At 42.8% G+C, this 20,454-nt stretch overlaps 1 protein-coding gene across 2 annotated transcripts in view; it reads right to left on the reverse strand.

Moving 5' to 3' along the window:
• Positions 1-20,454, reverse strand: part of CTTNBP2 (cortactin binding protein 2) — a 670,231-nt gene that overhangs the window by 98,755 nt on the left and 551,022 nt on the right. For both annotated transcript variants that reach the window (XM_086919417.1, XM_086919418.1), the window contains one exon: positions 7,923-8,128. In XM_086919417.1, the coding sequence (XP_086775543.1) occupies positions 7,923-8,128 (206 nt within the window). The remainder of the gene's footprint in view (positions 1-7,922; positions 8,129-20,454) is intronic.

Below are 20,454 nucleotides of genomic sequence, written 5' to 3' on the forward strand. Positions count from 1 at the left end.
GAAACATGAAGCATTCCACTTTCCTTTGGTGTTTCCAATTTCGCTTCCATCATTAGTCTACCTTTCTTTTCTGTTTTGCCTTAGAGAAGCTGTTACTTAAACTTGTGCCACCTACTGCCTCTGGACAACAATATACTGACCTACATCTATTAAGGCTAACCTAACCCTTTCATGCCGCTTCCCATAGGATCAAGTGTATGCAGTTGTTGATGCAAAGTGGGTACTTAGCTTCTTCAGTTTGTTGACTGGCTTCAGAGGCAGGCAGATAGGACTGTGTTTCTTTTGTCTCCTCGAGCTGAAAGTGAAAGCAGTCTTGAAGAGTGAAGCATGCCACATTTCCGGCTGCTTTTCTGTATGGACCTGTGGATTATTCTTATCATGGCTCACAAACTGACTCTCCATTTGACTTCCGTTGAGACACTTACACTCCCTTTTCCTCATTTTAACATCAGCTATGCTTCTACAAGGGACCTCAAATAAGTCCCTTTACCGCCCATGAATTTAACTCTGATGCTGCCACTGAATCTATGTGAAGTTAAATGAGAGTTTGCACTTTACTATGCTTCCAACATGGCACTGTCATGGAATCCCTGTAATAGGCTAATGAAGAAGATGTAGTACCATCACAACTGTGCCATGCAAATGTTTTTCTCCATTAGATCTTCCAGATTTCTAACTTATGGTCAGCAGACACTTCCAGGTTTCCTCTCAAGTATTGTCTCTCCTGCATGTACTCTATTCCCCTTCACTAGTTCCGGTCATCATTTTCTGGTTCCACACAGGTGGTAATTTAATTCTTAATTTATATTCCGGAACTCAAAAGAGATCCAAATAAAACTAAATATAACAGGCATAGATCAGATTAATATACACTTAAAAACATTTGCACAAATAATCTCATTTTGTTGGTGATGGTCCGAGAATTTCTCCACCACCGCTGACTTTATATTATACCTAAAAACATTGGCTTTAAATTGCGGTGGCGCAGAAGAATCATTGTGGGGCAAACAAATGGCACATGATTAAAATCCTTTATATCCATATTGCATAAATTGCAAACAATCCCTTTATCTACTGAGTCAGACCAATTTGCAGTTTGCACATTTAGCCGGAGCAAGTTCATTCATAGTAACATGCAGAAATGACAAAGACCATGCTCCAGAATCCAAGACAGGTACAGCTGAGCTACCTTGAAATGGCAGGAAGAGATCACCACTTTGCCCTTCTCCTTAGACATACAGTATGGTATGTCCAATCATTGACTAATAAAACTGGAGGCATCCTTTAAGAAACGTTCAAGTTGGGTGTGCGGGAGTAATGCCAGTGTAGCTTCCTGTAGAATGAATTGGTTTAGAGCATGGACGAAGGTCCAGGAAAATGAATATTTTTCTAGTTCTGAGCCACAAATTTCAGTGTGCAAAAAGCCCCTCAGAGTCTCTTTATCTTTTTAAGCTGAGACCGCCACCGAATCACACTAGCCAACCCTTGTACATAGCAACTTATTAAACAAAATTCCAACCTTAAGGCAGGCACCGGAACTGATGAGTTTAAGTTACAAAGTTTCTGTACAATTTGCCCTTCCATTTTCTCCAAGAAATCCCGATTCAACAAGTTACTCGATTCAATGACCTATTAAAATGACAGAGGAACTTTCACCTTAAAAACTAATAACAAATGAAGAAAATGTCTACAACCAATTGTGCTATGAAAAGCTTGCAACACATTGGCATGTGAGGAAGCCTTGGCGGAACCTTGATCAATCTGTGCCATTTCAAACATGCTACCTGTTACAATTTTCCCCAAATAGGGATATGAATTTACTACCTCCAGCTTCTCCAGTCCTAAAACCCAAACATAACTGCTGATTTCCTATATTGAAAGATCAATGTCCTCATTTTGAAGGGTGACATACTGCTGTAAAGAAACCATTCTATTATTTATGCCCTAGGGGGTTAAATCGAGGATTTAGATATCATCCACGTACATCAAGCAGCAAAAGGGTGACCACCTATCCTAGTTGCTCGACTGTCAGAGAGGTCTGAAACATGCAACGAAAATAGTAGTGAAGCAAATAGGCAACCCTGTTTTAAACCATTTTGGTTGGAATTATGGGAGACAATCCCCGATACCCGCCCAGCAACACCTGACACCAAGTGAAAGAATGGAGAGCAATTACTAATAAAAGGAGAGTCTCAGGCATGACCAGCTTAATTAATTTTTTCAACACTGTTGGAAATTCCAACCTATCAAGCAATGTAGAAAAGTCTATGAATGCCACATGCCCATTAAGCCCTCAAATGGAACCTTACTTTTTTCCTATATGCTTCAACATGAAAATATTATCAAGCGTACAATGTTTCTCCCTTAAACCCTCTTATTCTATAGGGAGAATGTTGTATTTAGCCTGTCTCTTTTCTACCTGTGGGATTTCAGGTCATTCACATGATGTCACTACTAGAACCAGGCTCCAGGCTTCTATTTACAATAGAGAATCATTTCCTCTTCAACTTTCCCAACAATGGCCAACAAAGCGATTTAAAGATAATTACAGAGGAAATTTTGGGGGCCTTTTTTGTGTAGTTGTATTAATATGCTTCTGTACCAAGAGAGGGGTGTAACTCTGAGTTGATAACAATAGGGAAGAAGGGTAGTCAGATGAGCCCAAATAGAAGGCTCCAGTTTAATAATGGTGATGGGGAGCTCATTAGGCCCCATCGCCTCGGATAATATCATTCCTATAATAATACCCTCAATCTCTCTCTCTTGTAGTAGGGGCACAGTATGCTAGGTGAGGAGGGTTGTGATCAGTGGAAGGAATATAATACCACTCTGCATCAGCATTGCTTGAACATAGCTCCACTTGTTAAGCTCTCAATTATTCTGCTTCCATTATCGGAATTGGAAGGGATTTTACTCTGGTGCCACTACTATTGGAGATAATTTTCCAGCATCTCTAAAAATCTTTGGAAGAGGCCGCTTCTTTGAGCTGAAACCAGTTTTGGTCATCCTTCTCCTTTTTTAGGGATAATTCAGTCCATGTCTTCTTCTTTTAAGGAGATTAATTAATTTACTTTGTTCTGTGGAGAGGAGGGCTAATTGGACCCTCACTAGTATATTTATCTATTTATATTAAAAACACAGGGTTAGGATACAGTCTCCTAGAGGAGACCGAGTTGTTTATTTTACAGGTTGTGACCAATATTTTCATATAGTTTCCGTGCTTTAGTAAGGGGTCAGCGCCCAGAAACTGCAGGTCTTCTATTATTCGATCACCAATCTTTTTAGCTTACCAGATGACTTGGAATTCCAATGGGTTCTACCATTTGATCTCTCAGACCCCACTGTTATATCTTTGAAATTCCAGGCTTCTCCATTCTTTGGAGCACCGTAAATCACGCAGGAAACCAACTTTTGGTCACTATAGAGATTATCATAAACATTCATGTCAGAAATTATATTGCATGTTGAAAATGGAATGAAAATATAATCATTAATAGAGAAGCTAGAAGAAGCATTATGAGTAAAATTGGTAGTTTTATTGTTCTCTATTCTTCCATTTACTATTAAGAATACATTGTTCCTTAACGCTTGCAGCAATAGTAGTCCTCTTTTATCAATTCTACTGTTAAGAGGAAACATTGTAGGGAGAATTTGTAAAGCTTTCTGTTTGGGTACATTTGCGAATGACCTTAAAGCATGATTGGAAATGTTTGCATTTAGGTCACCTACTAATACTATCAATTTACAAGCCTTTCTCTTCAAAGTAATAGTGATCAAGGAAAACATGTCCATTACAAGTTGAACATAGTAGGCTCAAGGGGGGGATGTAGACATTAAACATCAACAATAATTCATTACTATCTTGTTCCTCCTTAAGAAAGATTTTTACCACTTGGATTAATTTTGAGCCGTGTGTGAATACATTAACTGTCCAACTATAGTCGGTACTCAGCAGTGTTGCTACACCTCCTTTTGAATGGCCAATCCTAGAAAGGGTTGTGGTGCAGCTGAAAACAAAGTATCCTTCTATGGTCCAATAATTTATAAGCAAGGTTTCTTGGATGCATATTAAGTCAGTCTTCAAGCTGATCAGAAATAGATTTTATTACTATCCATCAGTAACCCAGTTGCATTCCAAGAAACCAGTTTAAGATTATCACAAGTTCCTTTTTTTGCAATTTTGCCCCCAAGAGCCCTTAGAATTAAGGACTCCTGCAACCCAACCCTAGCTTGCCACTTCATTGTCTGGGACCGGGGCATTGCTCTCCTATTTCTCACCAAACAGGGAAACCCTCCCACTCCTTTTTCCGATCAAGACCCCAAAGTTATTTAGTTTCTCAGTGATTTGGCTTTGGTCTATTTACAAGCATGTGAATAAACCAATCTCTCATAGCGTAGTTTCTTGGCCGTCATGGCTTCTACTCCCTTGCAAGGGGGATCATTTACAAGTGTAAACCAGAAATAGCTACTACACTCTGCTAAAGAGACCACAAGCTGCACCCAGGCTGCCAGCCAAGCCTACCCCAGCAATATAGGCACACACCTTTCCCCACACCCCCTCTCCCTCAGCAATAGCAGCTACCAGCCTCAACTCCCTCTGCCCTTACCTGAATATTCTGGTAGCCTCCACTTCCGAGATAACAGGCCGAGGAGAGGGCAGTAAGCAGCACTTCTCAGATGCCAAAATAGGCCTAACCATACCTTCAGGGGTTAGCTACAAGGGCTAGTACCGGTTGTGGCATGTGCACCTAGGCCACTTCCGTTGGCTCAAGTAGCCACAGATGCTTCTGTAAAGGCTGAATCAAGGGCTTTTAGCTTCCAGCTGAGTTTAAAGGGCAGGTGTTTAATAGACATGGTCTATAAGTCAACGTAATAAACGTGGTGATAACAACAAGAGAGGGCTTCCTTAATGTAGCTGCATCAGTTCTCCTAAAATACAATGCTTTCAAAATAGCACCACTATGCTTCACCAGCTAACCACCAAACCTCGCTCACTAGTGTTCACCGGTACTCTTACTGCCTGTCACATTCTATGTGGTTCTGTGGTTTTTAGAGGGCTCATCTTTAGTGGTACTACTGGGATACAAGATTCGTTTTAACTAGGTCTAAGTGCAGAGGAGTACACAGCATGGTGCAAATTGCACCACAGGCCTAGTCGGGTTCCTTCAGCACTTCGCCGGATCAAACCTCGAGAAAAGTGCTAAAACTCCACCCACTCACCCTGAACCTAGTTGTGGTCAGAACAGGAGATGTTTGTTGCTGCCTCAGCTTGCCTTGTGCCCTCAAGAACTGCCTCCAATGGTCCAAGAAAGCCTGTAGCCCCTGAACTGCCCCCTCTCCACCACCCCACCTCTGCAATTAATGCACCTTACACCTCCACTGCACTCTTACCTCAATCTCAGCCAGGTCCTAATTCCCTTAAGTGACCCTCTTTGCTCCTGCTTAGCTTTGAGGCAGTCCAGAAGTGGAAATCCATACTTTGCACTTGGCCAGCATTACATGCTGTAACAATCCAATCGCTTGCATCCTCCTTTACTCTTACCTTCCTCTGCAGCAATTCCCTGTGCCTACCCATAACCCCTCTTCAATCTTACCTCTGCTGTGGCACAATCTTAAATGTCCTAACTTCATTTATACACACCTAAATATACTACTACACACATGCATACACCTCACCTACCCTGCATGTGCCCACTGTTTATCTTTGTAACCAACACAGCAACAAATACCAATCCACAGAAAACATTGTGGATTTACAAAAAAATTGCATTTATCCTTTTGCAATAAGATTTTCATTCCTTGAACACATGTCCATCCCAACCGAGAATCATACATCCTACATCTGTCCATACTGTTTTGCTTGAATCGCAATGAAAGCAATATCAGAGCCCCACACAATGGCAATGTGTTACTATGAACACCACACTTTTTGCACTGCTTGGGCCAACCTCTGTCATAGATGTATCACTCCTCTCCATACAGTCACCACAAAACTCAAAGTTAATATTCATAAAGTATCCTTAGTATGCAACCACCTTCAACACACAAATATGAATCAAACACCAGACCACTTTATCAGAGATGCCTTTGTGTCATACATACACACATTTGTTTGTTTTTAGAATTTCTTAAAGACCGCAAGCTTCCAAAAGTTTGATGCTGCAGAATGTGAATCACTTCTTCACACTTCACCCACTCCCCAACCATCACACTCTCTTGTATGCTGATATGCAAGCCTCCTCAGGATAATAGCTCTCTCAGATGCTCTTCTTGATGCCACCACCAAAATCACTATGGATCAAAACAATCTCTGTACTTTGGGAAGCCTGAACATCTGTTTGACCAATCCAACTTCCCTCAAACAATAACCGTCCTGACGAATCTAGAGGCTTTCAACTCATGTCAGCAAGTTCCCAGGTTAAAACACTCAGCTGGATCCATGCAGGATACTAATTTGTCATCACCAAAACAGAACATAGTAACAGGAAATCTCCCAATTTTTAGCAGCACCCACCATTTCATCTCATTCGAGGTAAACCTGCCACTGGAACAACACAAACCAACAATGTTACCTACAGACAATGAAACAAGCTCATACTCTTCACACGTGACTCTCACTTAGATACCTCCATCCCCCAAAATCTACCACTGGGTTTGTGAAGGCTTTGACAGACCGATACTCTTAAAAGCCCCTCATCCTCAAACCACTGGCCCCCGTGCCCAAAGAAAATCTAACCCTTTGTATAAGAGACAGATGACTGAAAATTAGGACATTGTAGAAACCAAATGGAAATTTAGGCTTCCAAACACACCGTGATCTAAAATGTACAGGAAAAAGGGTAATCTTATTTAATTTTTTTCGCAGCGTATCTCCAATAGAAACACCCAGCCAATGGACAACATCATATGTCCATATTCCATAATGTGCTGACATAAATTTACATCAATTCTCAGATTTCTGTGCCCTCCATCAAAGACCACCACATAACACCACATAACAAGAGCAAAGACCCTGGATTACAAACTTATAAGGGAGTCATCCAGCAACCTCCCTCTCCAAATCACAAACAGCAAGACAGTGTCTGCCTACAGACACTGGCTAACTTCAAACAATGTATCACCACTGAATTAAAAAAAATGCTCCAGGTGAGCTCCCCAGTTCATTACTGACCATCTCACCTTTCGCGAAAATCCTACTCCCCACTATCTCATCAAGAATGATCATGAACACGTCTCTAACCTGTGGTATCTTCCTCTATGACCTCATACATAAAGTTGATCACAAGAAGAACTTCAGTTCATCTGACCCAGCCAGTCACTGACTGATCACCAATGGATCATTCCTACGAAAGCCAGTTTAAAGAGAGGCCTTCCTTCAGACCCCAAATTTATAGGAGTGAACAGCCTGCTCTCGGACTATCAAACTTGAATCAACCTGGACAGAGGACCTGAATCAGGTCTAAATTGCTTCTTGGATGACCTAAGAACCAGTTGGCAGAAATGAAGTTGCCGCCCTATGACTTGTAGAGAGATCCACTACTTTTGACATAGTCAGCCAACTTTCTCCATTGATGAGGGTACAGAGGGTTTGTTTTCAAGGTAACTTCCCAGACAGTATCTCTACTACCTTTTCAACAGATCAAGCTTCATTTTACTCCCTCTCTACAACTCTGATCCTTAACTCTACAACTGAGGCATCAGAAATAAAATTGCACTGACAGCATTGGTGCAGATCTCATTACTGCTCTGCCAGCGCACTGAAATACAGGCTTTGCAAAACTAACCTGATTTGTTTGACAGAAATAGCACATGCTCATGACCATTTAATGTAGGTCTTTCTACTGCATTAGAACTAAGTGCAATCGTTGTCTTTGACGTTTTTTATTTTGTTGTTAAATTAACATTACCAATAGGTGTGTTACCTGCTCTGGGGAGAGGGCAGCCATGTAGAACAGCTTTATTTAGCAAGATACTGAGTGCAGCTCTTACTACAGCCTGCTGTCCTTGGCTTGGAGGTTTTCTGCTGACTCTGTGACCACCTAGGGAGTGTCTCTTCACCGATGCCCTGGAGAAAATTGCTTCTTGGACTCTTGGAGCAACGACAGCATTCCACAGCTTTGACATCCAACTGCAGGCATAAATGGATCATGATAAACAACTGAATAATATACACAGCTGATGATTAAATTAGGTTTTTGCACCTACAACATGTCTTAAACTTGTTTCTCAACAATGAAAGCTGCATCCACAACGACTATATTGTGACTAGGTTCAGGGAAAAATCAATAGCCAGGGAGCGAGGCTAACATTTCGTTGTAAATATTCACAGATAAGAACGACGTATACATTAAGGCATGGGCAAAAGATAAAAGGCCATTGCCTTTTCACGGTGAAATGCTTTACTGGGACAGAAATTACAAAAAGCCACTTTTAAAGAATTCAGAAATATGTTAAGGCACCAAATGCTCAAGTATATTTTTAATAAAAGCTTTTCTGTAAGATATGGTGTGAGGGACATCATTATAATTCATTATTCCTGTCACATACTGGCAGCATTCTAATTCATCATTAAATATATTGCATGCAAAACTCATTCGACCAGAGTAAAAAAGAAACGTATTGCATATAATGTAGTCATATTAAGTGGTAAATATGTTCAATCAACAGCCAGTGACAGAACATATATATATTCCCTTCCTATATGTATAATCATAAAGAGCTTTAATCCAAAGTGAATTAGGTACTCTTTAAATGTAAAAACAAATACAATGCCAACTGGTCAGGCCTCTTCAGTTACCGATGAGTTTAGGCACTCACCCATGCATTCTGGGCTCGTACATCCATTCATTTGCCTACAGACTCAGTTTTGTATTCAGCCAATTACCCAACAGTAATAAAACATGCACACGTATTAAACAAGAATAAAGATGATGAATTACAAGAATAAAAGTAGAAAAGCAAAAATACCACCAGCTAAACTGTCCATCACTCTTTTCTGTGCTGATTTATAATCCCTGACAATGCCTGTATTTCCCTATTAAATGTGCTCTGAATTCATGACCTTATATAGTACTGTGCTGGTCTTACTTTGAACCCATAATCACACTGAACATGGCCGATAGGCTAGAAGTGGCAAATGACAGTGGGTTGAGAGTTATGGGCTTAATAAGTGTAATTGCTCTGTCTCTCCTGCCACAAAGGATAGACTCAAACTTCCTGGGCTTCCATCAAATTAGGAGGCCACACAAAAAAAAGAAGGTTATAGCCCTTCATAGCGCTTAAGCCTTTTAGGACTGATGCTATGCGTCAAAGTTATGGGGCAGACTAGACCTTGTGCATGCTGGTACACTATGCAACACATTAATCAACATTTTGCTGTGGCCGATGAACTGATGACTATTAAGGTTGTTAACAGCAATTCCTGTAATTTGTAGTGCAGTAAAATAGTAAAACCGACATCTTATTGAGATACAACCATACACACAAAACCACAGATTGAGAAACCCCTTCAAAAATCTCGGTACCATGGCATATTGTGGAAGTGGTGTGGTGCAGCGGCCCGGGTGCCTGACTCCGGACTACGAAGTTCATGGTTCGATCCCTGCTGCCGGCGGCAGGTTAGCCCAGCAGCATGTGACTCTGGGCAATAGCTTGCTTAATCTTCCCGAGGGCCCCCAGCGCCGGGACACCACTACGAAGGTAGCTGTGCACTTTACAAATACTGGTATTTCATTTCATATCAAGATGTTCGCTATAAACAGCAACTCTACAGCCCTATTTTGGCGTCAGCACCTTGAAATCATTGACTCCACATTGGAAAGAACTTCTAGGTTTTCTTTTTTTTTTAAGCGGCAAGTCGTAAACTCTTTTCTAAATTAGAGCAGTGTTAGGGTGGTCCTGATGGATACAGGTATGATGTTCCAGATCCTGGGTGCATTGATGGAAACGGCCTGCTGTCTTGCTGAAACACATCAGAAAAGGGAAACTGTGGGTAAAAAGTAGATGCTCTACTCCAGTCATTAAGATCCCATGTTCATACTTAAACTGCAGCAAAGAACCAGGCCAAAACTTTAGAGCTCGAGCCATGAGCATTGTTTAATGCAGTGTACTAAAATACCCCATACACATGCTAGTGTAATGGGGTATGTAGGAGGGGCATTGGAATATTAGAAATGGGCCTTGTGAGGTACATTTGGTGTGCATAATCAGCATGTTAGGAATGAGCTTCATACTCGCTAACCACAGCAGGCATTTATAAGCGGTTGTCTGGACACTAACATATCTATGGTCGAGGAGGTCCTATCGAAGTCGAGGCGGTCCCAATACCAGCAGATTTATCCAGTCATGTTACGTAAAAAAGATGTGGTGTGTATCATACTTTTGGGATAAATCAAGCCTGTCAGCATGTTGGACTTCACCAATCTGAAGGTTTAAAAGTAAGGGACCTATATGCATCCTAAATGGGCCCAATTACAGGTGATATCGCAGGACTTGTGAGCTGAATAGAGACATGACGACTGTTTCTGTGTTCTCTAGGAAGGGAACTCAGATCTGGTCATAAAAAGCCAATTGGTCATTTATTTTGTTGATTATCCTTGGTCAAGATACAGTAAGAGACAGTTTTCGTGACCATTCAACCATTTTTGGGGTAGTCCGACCCCTCCAATAACCCAGAATGCATAGTTTAGCTGTCACTGGTGAGACCACTAATTATTTACACATGGGATGTGGAAAATCTGAGAGGTCTGTGTAGTGTGATACTTACCAGTCTTTTCTCTATGTAACTACGGGCTCGCATTAGTGGCTCGTGTCTGAATGTTATGACATGCAATTAGATGCATGTATTTGCCCTGCACCCATGCTTCCAAGTTCTTTCCCCATGGTTGCCAACTCCAACTCTATTAGTTGGAGTTGAGAAACACTGGAGAAGGTACCAACTGGACATGGGCTCCTTGTCTTGGAATAAAGTTACTTTCTTCAATGCACCTGCCACCTCAGACTTGCCATTGTTGTACTACTGTGCTCACCACATTTGGTGATGAGTTGAACCAGGAGCTCGCTGTCAGTGACGATTTTCATTAGTTTCAGGCTTTTCTCCTGTCAGTGACTTTTTTCCTGTGCCCTTCTCCACAGGAACCGTATTTCATTGTTTCTTCTACAAAATTGTATGGTATTGTCCTCTTTGCTTACTTTGGCCTCCAGGTGCACCCTCCTTGCCCGCCTTCTTCAGACGCTGCTGCCCATGCACCTATACAAAGGAGCACAGCACACCCATGAGCAGTTGCTCACACTCAAATTCTGCTTTGGCCATGTTGAGTAACACACGCTCAAGTGATGTAATCACGTGTCTGAGTGGTGGCCATCTTTAATTTGGCACATTTTCACGTTCATTTATTGTCTGCACTGATTTTACACACTGCGCTTTACGGTTCTGCCGGGCGTAGGTGACACACAGGCCTGTCAAGATGATGTTGTGATTTTCGGAGAAAGTGTTCGGAAAACAATGTGATTTCGTCCAAAGTCTTAGATGTTTTCAAGGAAGTTGGCATTGCTCTCAAAATAGACAATTGTTACTTTTTAGTGCAGCTAGACTATCTGGGACATCACATTTCTGTAGACGGCATCAAACCAAATGTTGCCTTAGTACAAGATATCAGCGAGGTGCTGCCACCCAAGGATAAAGAATCTCTCCTTGGGATGAGTGATTATTACTCTAAGTTCATACAAGGATATGCATTTGTGATTCAACCCTTGCGTAAGCGATTGCTAAAAGGTCAAAGGTTTGTTTGAGAGGATACGACTGCTCAAGCATTTGAAAACATCAAGGATCTTATTGTGAAGCCTGCAGCTCTGTCGTCTTACAATTCTGGTTGCAAGTGTATACTCATGGTTGATGTCAGTCAGTGTGGTTTGGGTGTGGTGTTGAAGTGGTACAAGGGAGTGAATGTACTATTGCTTCAGGCAGGGACACATTACAGCATGATCAAGAGGGAGGTGTTAGCTTGCTCCTTGGTTACTGAAATTTTTAAAAATGTCCTTTGGGGCACATATTTTTATCTTTACACTTACCAGAAACTGTTACTACACATGCTTAATGGCAGCAGAACTGGCAAGGCGTCTGCCAGACTGGTAAGGTTGTTATCACGCCTAGAGGAGTATAACTTTAACATCAATTACATTGCGGAAGGGAAAAACATGAGGGCTGACTGTCTCCCCAGATTGCCCTTAAAAAGCAATGATGTAAGTGATGAAAAGTATGATATGAAGAGCGTAGTGGCCACATTGAATGATGCTTTACAGTTCTCATTTGGTGTGGTTTCCTTCAATGACTGGATGAATGCTCTGAGCAAAGATGAAATCCTCTATTTAGTTAAAGGTTGGCCTAAAAAAAAAGTCCCTTGTTTTATCTCTGAAGCCTTTTGCTCAAGTTGAAGGGGAACTCTCACTGGTTAATGGAGTCCTAATGAAAAATGATGTTTTCATACCACCATCGTCCTTCAGAGAAAAGATGATTGAAGCTGAACATCAAGATCATTCAGGTGTGGGTGGCACTCACAACAATTTGAACTGGTTCTTTTGGTAGCCATCTATGGACTCTCAAGTCTCTACGTGGGTTTTCAAGTGTAACATATGCTTGCTGTCTGACAAGCACAAGGCAACTCATTGCACTCCACTTCACATAGTTCCGCTGCCAGATGATGTCTGGTCCAAAGCAGCTCTGGATTTTTCTGGCCCTTTTGAAATAATACAGACTGATCAGACGTTTCTGGTAGGCCTCATTGGGTACTTTGTTTCCACAGCATCTACCACCAATGTTATTAAAAGCTTGCAAAATGTTTAGAAATTTAGGATCCCTCAAGACAATTGGTTACAGACAGTGGCATCCACGTTACATCACCTCTTATGAAAGATTGTATTGAGTGTTTCCACATCAAGCATTTGAAGATAGCACTATATTCTCCTACCTCAAATGGTCTTGTGGAAACGATTTTGGTTAGTCATTTTCTTGCCCTAAACATGTTGTGCCTACTGTATCCTGGGTCACATGACTAGGTGTACCTGGCAGTGGGTCTTTGTGCATTGCTTCCAGACAGTGAGACAAAGAGGAATAGGTGTTTGCAGAATGGGCCATCTCTGACTTGATGAAGGGTGGGAATTGTCACCTACCACACTCACAAACGTTTGAAACTAGTCTTTTGTGACCCTGGACAAACTGGGGCCAGGGCAAAGAGGCAGGAAGTTACAAGCACTTGGTGGAAGCATCGAAAAACTTCTCTTACTTCAGTCAGTCAGTCAAAATCCTTCTATTCCGCTTCTTTATTTATTTGTATTTTGTAAAGCGCGTGGTACATTAGCAAGTGTGTCCCCGCGCTGATCGCTACAGTTGTTTCCAAGAGTCCATGGCATGATTGCGTGAAGAGTCTTCGGTCCGGTCCTAGTCTTTGGGGAAGAGGACTGTTTTCAGGTGTCTTCGAAAGTTGGACTCAGAGGGTTCCAGACGCAGCTTTTCTGGCAGCTGGTTCCATATCCTAGCGGTCATGACTGTAAAAGATTTTCCACCCATTCTAGCTGTTTTAACCTTCAGGACCTGTACTTGCCCAGTGCCGCATGATCTAAGCTGGCGGGTAGGCTCGTATCGTTTCAGAAGCCCATGCAGATACCTTGGGCCTCTTCCATGAAAATAAAACATACAGGTACATTAAAAGCATAGAAGCAATAAAACAAGCCTGATAAAAACCAATACCAATAAAACATTAAAATCATGTTAAAAACAAATAGTTGAATTTACAAGCAAGATAGAAAGGAACTGGGCAAAATTATTAGGCAACATTGAATCACAGCTAAACCCCTTCATTGAAAGCCTCAATTTGCCTGCATCTCTCAGGAAACCGGCCACCGTCTGTAACAACTGTAGAAAAAGTAATGGTGGTCTTACTTGAGACAAATTGTGATTCTTTAAAAGAATTACAACATGATGGAGCCCTGCGCCAAACTATACTTTTTTTTTATCCAAAAAGATAAACCCTGAAACTGGATTTTCTTTTTGAAAGAAAAAAAAACATGATAACTTCTCCTTGGGCGTTCTATTTCATAGCAAGGGGAACACTCACCAGTTTTCTCTGCTCTTTACATTCATGGTTTTCCTGACACTGACGGGCAGTGAAAACTGACCTCTAATTCTACCCATCTAAATTAGTTTGGTGGAATTTTAGGTCTGACTCAAATGACCCTTACTTCACAGGGCATCAGGGCACTTTAATCAGGGTGGGCCCAGAGTAGTCTACACCACAATTAAACAAAGGTCCACCTGCATCTAAGGTTGGTAGGCGGACAACATTCTTGGGGGTAAGCATACTCTACAACAGAGTATCCTAACCACTAAGAATTAAATCAGGCCCTAAAGTTCAACCAGTAGTGTAATGAAGGAAGTTGTGGTGTGGGAGAGCACCATGCTTTACACATCGTAGGAACCCACTACAGCCCAGCTAGGTTGGATGCAAAGAAATTACAAGCATTGGCAAAGGAAATAGGTCTCATCTTTTGGACATGTTGACTTTGTGATGCTAATAGCGGACGCTATATAAGATCAGCAAGAAGCAAAATGTTCTATGCCAAAATGCACAGGATCAGCAAAAAAGATAAATTAAGAAATAAAAGGCTAGATGAAACACCAGCTTTTTCCGGTTGTGCCTTTCTGTAGGTACAATTATCAATTTTTAATGACTGAGCTAAGCTGATGGACTGAACTTGAAAGGCTTAATTTAAATAAATTACTGTGTGTGACAGTGCTTTTGATGTTGCAGAGCACATGGAAGCAAATGGCAGCTGCTGAGCCCTCCAAATAACTGCGCAAAAGGATGAAATGCATGTCAGAAATGGGGGAGCAGTAAGCTGGAAGGATAAAACCAAGGCCAACCTGCATCTAAATTTGGCAGGTGGAGTGCATTCTTGGGCGTCAGGATACTCAATTGCTGTTGCAATGGAATTTCCTTATTTTCAAAAATTAAATCAGGCCCTAAGTTACAACCAGTGGTGTAATGAAGATTACTGTGGTTTGGGAGAGCCCCACGACTTACTCATCTTAGGAGGCTACTGCAACCTAGGTAGGCTGTCTGCACAGAAATTATGAGCATTGGTAAACGAAATAGGTCTCATCTTTTGGACAAATTGACTTTGCTGATGCTATTTGCTGAGGCTATGCAACATCATAAAATAACAAGCATTTGCAATGCAATCGGTCTCGCCTTTGGGACCTTTTATGCATTTAGCTATGCAGCACATTAGCCTGGGTGCTGAAACATCTACTGATCTTTAACATGGAGGGAAAGTAAGCACCAAACTGCATGACACGCCAGGTATGAGAACACATGGAGAGAAATATTGCCTTTCAGCTGGAAATGGTATAGTCCAAAACTCTGCTTTTAATATAAAATCAGGGCCTTCGGTGGTCATATAACTGAAAATACAAGATTTGAAAAAAATATTATTGTCTACTGGTGCTCGTGGAAGACAATTTCTATGGACTGGAATCTAGAGAATGCTAAAGTGATTCTGATATTTTACTGACCTCTGCTGGTCGTGGTCTATCAAGAAAGTTAAATAGAGGCAGTTGCCAGAAAAATTTTAAAAAAGAAAGTCCCTCAACAGAAAGCAATTCTGGTATTTTACTGACCTCTACTGGTCGTTTTCTATCAAGACAGTTAAATAGAGGCAGTTGAACAAGCAGAAAGCAATTCTGGTATTTTACTGACCTCTACTGGTCGTTTTCTATCAAGACAGTTAAATAGAGGCAGTTGAAGAGAAAAAAAAAGCCCTAAGCGGAAGCAGACAAGCCTAGGGCTAATCTCCGGAGACCACAAAGTACATACACATATAAGTATATACTAAAGTATATACAACAGATCTCGAATGCTCGACCTAAAAAGAAAGTTGGGTAGTGGAGGGAGAGCAATGCTGTACATGAGGGAGAGAGCAACAAGGAGTCCAGGGAGAGAAGCAGACAAGAAAGAGGGCAGTCTACGAGGAAGAGCAACACAAAATGCAAGTTTTCGTAGAAGGAAGCACAAAAGGGGGAGAGCTAGAAAATACATGCATGCCTACGTGGTGCTGAAATAAAAAGGAAAAAGTAGTTCCCTAAATTGGAAGACTAAAGGGATACACCCGATCCTATTGAAGGAATGATAGAGGCTATGCTCAAATAGAGGAACAGAGAAAGGAAGAGGAAAGCCATTGAATAAGAATTAAGCCAATGAGACGGACAATAAATGGGTTGGTTCTAAGCTCACTGTAAGGTTTTGGTAAGCCCACAACTGCGCAACCAGACAACTTTGTCTGTCTGGTAGACAAGACTTAAAATGAAAGCTAGAAGTTGTGATTTTACACCGCCCATCAGCACAGGAAGTGACATCACTGGATCTCCCATCATTCACCTGCACATGAAGTGTGATCACTGAATTTCTATTCATCTATCTGGACAGGAAGTGACATTACAAGATTTCCTGCCAAAGCCATCTTTAATAGTAGAAGCAAAGCAAGAAGATGTCATTTCCCATCACCCATCAGTACAGGGAGCTATTTCACTAGATCACCCATTATCCACCTGCACAGGAAGTGACATCTCTGACTTTCCCATTATCCATCTGGACAGGAAGTGACTTTACTAGTTTTCTCACCAAAAACATATTTAACATAAGAAGCCAAGCAAGAGAACTTCATTTCCCAACACACATCAACCATCAACACAGGAAATGACATCACTAGATCTCCCATTTTCCACCTGCATAGAAGGTGAGATCATTGAATTTCCTATCATCCATCTAAAAAGGAAGTGACATTACTGGTTTTCCCATTAATAACATCTTTAAAAGAAGAAGCCAAGCAAACCAATCAAGGGGACTTCATTTCCCATCATCCATGAGCACAGGAAATGAAATCATGGCATCTTTGACTCCTCCCCCCTCCAAGGACCTTTCCAAATAACAGCTTTAATACAGACCTGCAGGGGACGCGCACAGCTGGTGGCACAAAGGCAAGCCGCACTGCACCGTACACAGTCGCAGAAACTCTGGTCTGCAAAACTCCTTAGGTCGCAAGACCCTGGCCACCATTCCCCTAACTGCTGCTGTACCGCAACTCACACCACAGTAGGAGCTTCCACCTGCACCAACTGCTGGTTATCCAGCAGCCACCCATCCAAACCCTACAAGCAAATACTAAGAACACCCTCAGCACCCCCTTCTAACACACACACACACACACACACACACAAGCACCAACAACCCCTACACTCCCACCCTACACCACAAGTCACAGTAAAACTGCATATCAACATCCTCTTGCATGCATGCTTCTCAACACACTATCACTTAGCAAACACACATCTAAAATATGGGACATTCTGTGCAGCAATGCATCCGACATCCTCTACATCACAGAGAACTGACTCAACCCCTCATTGGCTCCTGACATTGCTTCGGCAAATCCAGCCGGCAACAAGATTGCTCGACAGGACGGCCTTCTCAAGCCAGGGTGAATACAGGGAATCCATCAAATTCACAACATCCACAGAGAACACCGCCCCATTCATGGAACACCTGCACTTCAAGCTTCAAATCTCCGAAAACTTTACCTTAAATGGAACCCTTGCTTATCTACCACCTAACGATTCAGAAAAGGGGGTGGTGATGAACAGAGTGTCTGAATTAAGCAGACCACTCTTACCCAGTCCAAAGATCAGGGCTTGATCCATCACCGTTATTTAGCTCACTGCACCATCCCCGCTCAGAACCTGGCTATATGCAAATCAGTCTGTCCCTGGCCCAGTGCATCATGGGAACAGGGCAGACTAAACTACCAAGCCAATTCTTCACCAGAAAGGAGACAAGCTTCCGGGGACCGGTTTCTGGCATTTCAGCCGTCGTCGGCCCGGCTTGCTTGAATCCTGATGGTGCAGTGAGCAAGGGACTCACGTCTGAGTATACCCTGCCACACCTATAGTGGCCAAAAACGATTCAGAAAAGGGGGTGGTGATGAACAGAGTGTCTGAATTAAGCAGACCACTCTTACCCAGTCCAAAGATCAGGGCTTGATCCATCACCGTTATTTAGCTCACTGCACCATCCCCGCTCAGAACCTGGCTATATGCAAATCAGTATGTCCCTGGCCCAGTGCATCATGGGAACAGGGCAGACTAAACTACCAAGCCAATTCTTCTCCAGAAAGGAGACAAGCTTCCGAGGACCGGTTTCTGGCATTTCAGTCGTCGTCGGCCTGGCTTGCTTGAATCCTGATGGTGCAGTGAGCAAGGGACTCACGTCTGAGTATACCCTGCCACACCTATAGTGGCCAAAAACGATTCAGAAAAGGGGGTGGTGATGAACAGAGTGTCTGAATTAAGCAGACCACTCTTATCCAGTCCAAATATCAGGGCTTGATCCATCACCGTTATTTAGCTCACTGCACCATCCCCGCTCAGAACCTGGCTATATGCAAATCAGTCTGTCCCTGGCCCAGTGCATCATGGGAACAGGGCAGACTAAACTACCAAGCCAATTCTTCACCAGAAAGGAGACAAGCTTCCGGGGACCGGTTTCTGGCATTTCAGCCGTCGTCGGCCCGGCTTGCTTGAATCCTGATGGTGCAGTGAGCAAGGGACTCACGTCTGAGTATACCCTGCCACACCTGTAGTGGCCAAAAACGATTCAGAAAAGGGGGTGGTGATGAACAGAGTGTCTAAATTAAGCAGACCACTCTTACCCAGTCCAAAGATCAGGGCTTGATCCATCACCGTTATTTAGCTCACTGCACCTTCCCCGCTCAGAACCTGGCTATATGCAAATCAGTCTCTCCCTGGCCCAGTGCATCATGGGAACAGGGCAGACTAAACTACCAAGCCAATTCTTCACCAGAAAGGAGACAAGCTTCCGGGGACCGGTTTCTGGCATTTCAGCCGTCGTCGGCCCGGCTTGCTTGAATCCTGATGGTGCAGTGAGCAAGGGACTCACGTCTGAGTATACCCTGCCACACCTATAGTGGCCAAAAACGATTCAGAAAAGGGGGTGGTGATGAACAGAGTGTCTGAATTAAGCAGACCACTCTTACCCAGTCCAAAGATCAGGGCTTGATCCATCACTGTTATTTAGCTCACTGCACCATCCCCGCTCAGAACCTGGCTATATGCAAATCAGTCTGTCCCTGGCCCAGTGCATCATGGGAACAGGGCAGACAAAACTACCAAGCCAATTCTTCACCAGAAAGGAGACAAGCTTCCGGGGACCGGTTTCTGGCATTTCAGCCGTCGTCGGCCCGGCTTGCTTGAATCCTGATGGTGCAGTGAGCAAGGGACTCACGTCCGAGTATACCCTGCCACACCTATAGTGGCCAAAAAAAGATTCACCTAAGCCATGAGCCAACTTTACCAAACTCATCACCCACTTATTTGCTCCGCTCACCATCGACAACAGATCCTACATTCTCCTCTGTGACGTCAATTTTCACCTGGAAGCCTGAAACAACCCCTGCTCCACAGCCCTCCTCAAAAGCTTGAGCAACATCGGATTCACTCAACTAGTTACAGAACTAATACAAAGCGCAGCAGACACACTGGACCACATCATTACCTCAAGTGACCGCATCAAATACAACTCCACTACACAGCTCACATGGATCAAACATGCCATCATCCACTTCCAAACCAGCACACCTCAAGTCAACACCCCTACCAGGTACAGCACTCCAAGCTGAAGCTGGGGCAAAATCACAAAAGTAGACTGGCTCAGCGCCTCTTTATTGATCAGCTAAGCATCACAGAAAACCTCAACAAGGACACCAACAACTTCAACAACTGGATCAAAAACTTTGCTGACTTCCTCACACCGATCAAACCCAATATGCATTGTAGATCAAACAAGAAGGCCAGCTGGTACACAGAAGACCTGGAAGACACCAAACGACACTGCAAACAGCTAGAAAGGAAATGGAGAGCCAGCCACAACACCACCAACATAACTACCTACAAAGCTACACTCAGATCTTATCATCAGCAGATAAGAGACACCAAGTAAAAAGCACTAGTGGGCGGCATCAAAGGAAGCTCCAACAGCTGTAAGGAGATCTTCTCAATCATCTAGTGTTTCACCTCGCACTCAGCCACTTTGAACAACATTGCTGACTCCTAACAACTCTGCGACAACCTATAAACTTCTTCCACAACAACATTGCAAACATCTACAGCAACTTTGCACACCAACCCAACACCAGAGAACTGATTGCTGATCTGCCCACTACCAACCAAGAGAGCCACCAGGCCAAATGGTTAACCTTCATCAGAAACAACACAGCGGCAATAAGGCGGACCATCCACTCAGGGGTCCAAACGGAGCCCTGACCCCACCACATCTACAACCTGGGAACATCACCAATCAGCACCACCCTGACCCACATCATCAACACCTT

The sequence above is a fragment of the Lissotriton vulgaris genome, chromosome 1_1 (genome assembly GCF_964263255.1).
Source record: "Lissotriton vulgaris chromosome 1_1, aLisVul1.2, whole genome shotgun sequence".
NCBI lineage: Eukaryota > Metazoa > Chordata > Amphibia > Caudata > Salamandridae > Lissotriton > Lissotriton vulgaris.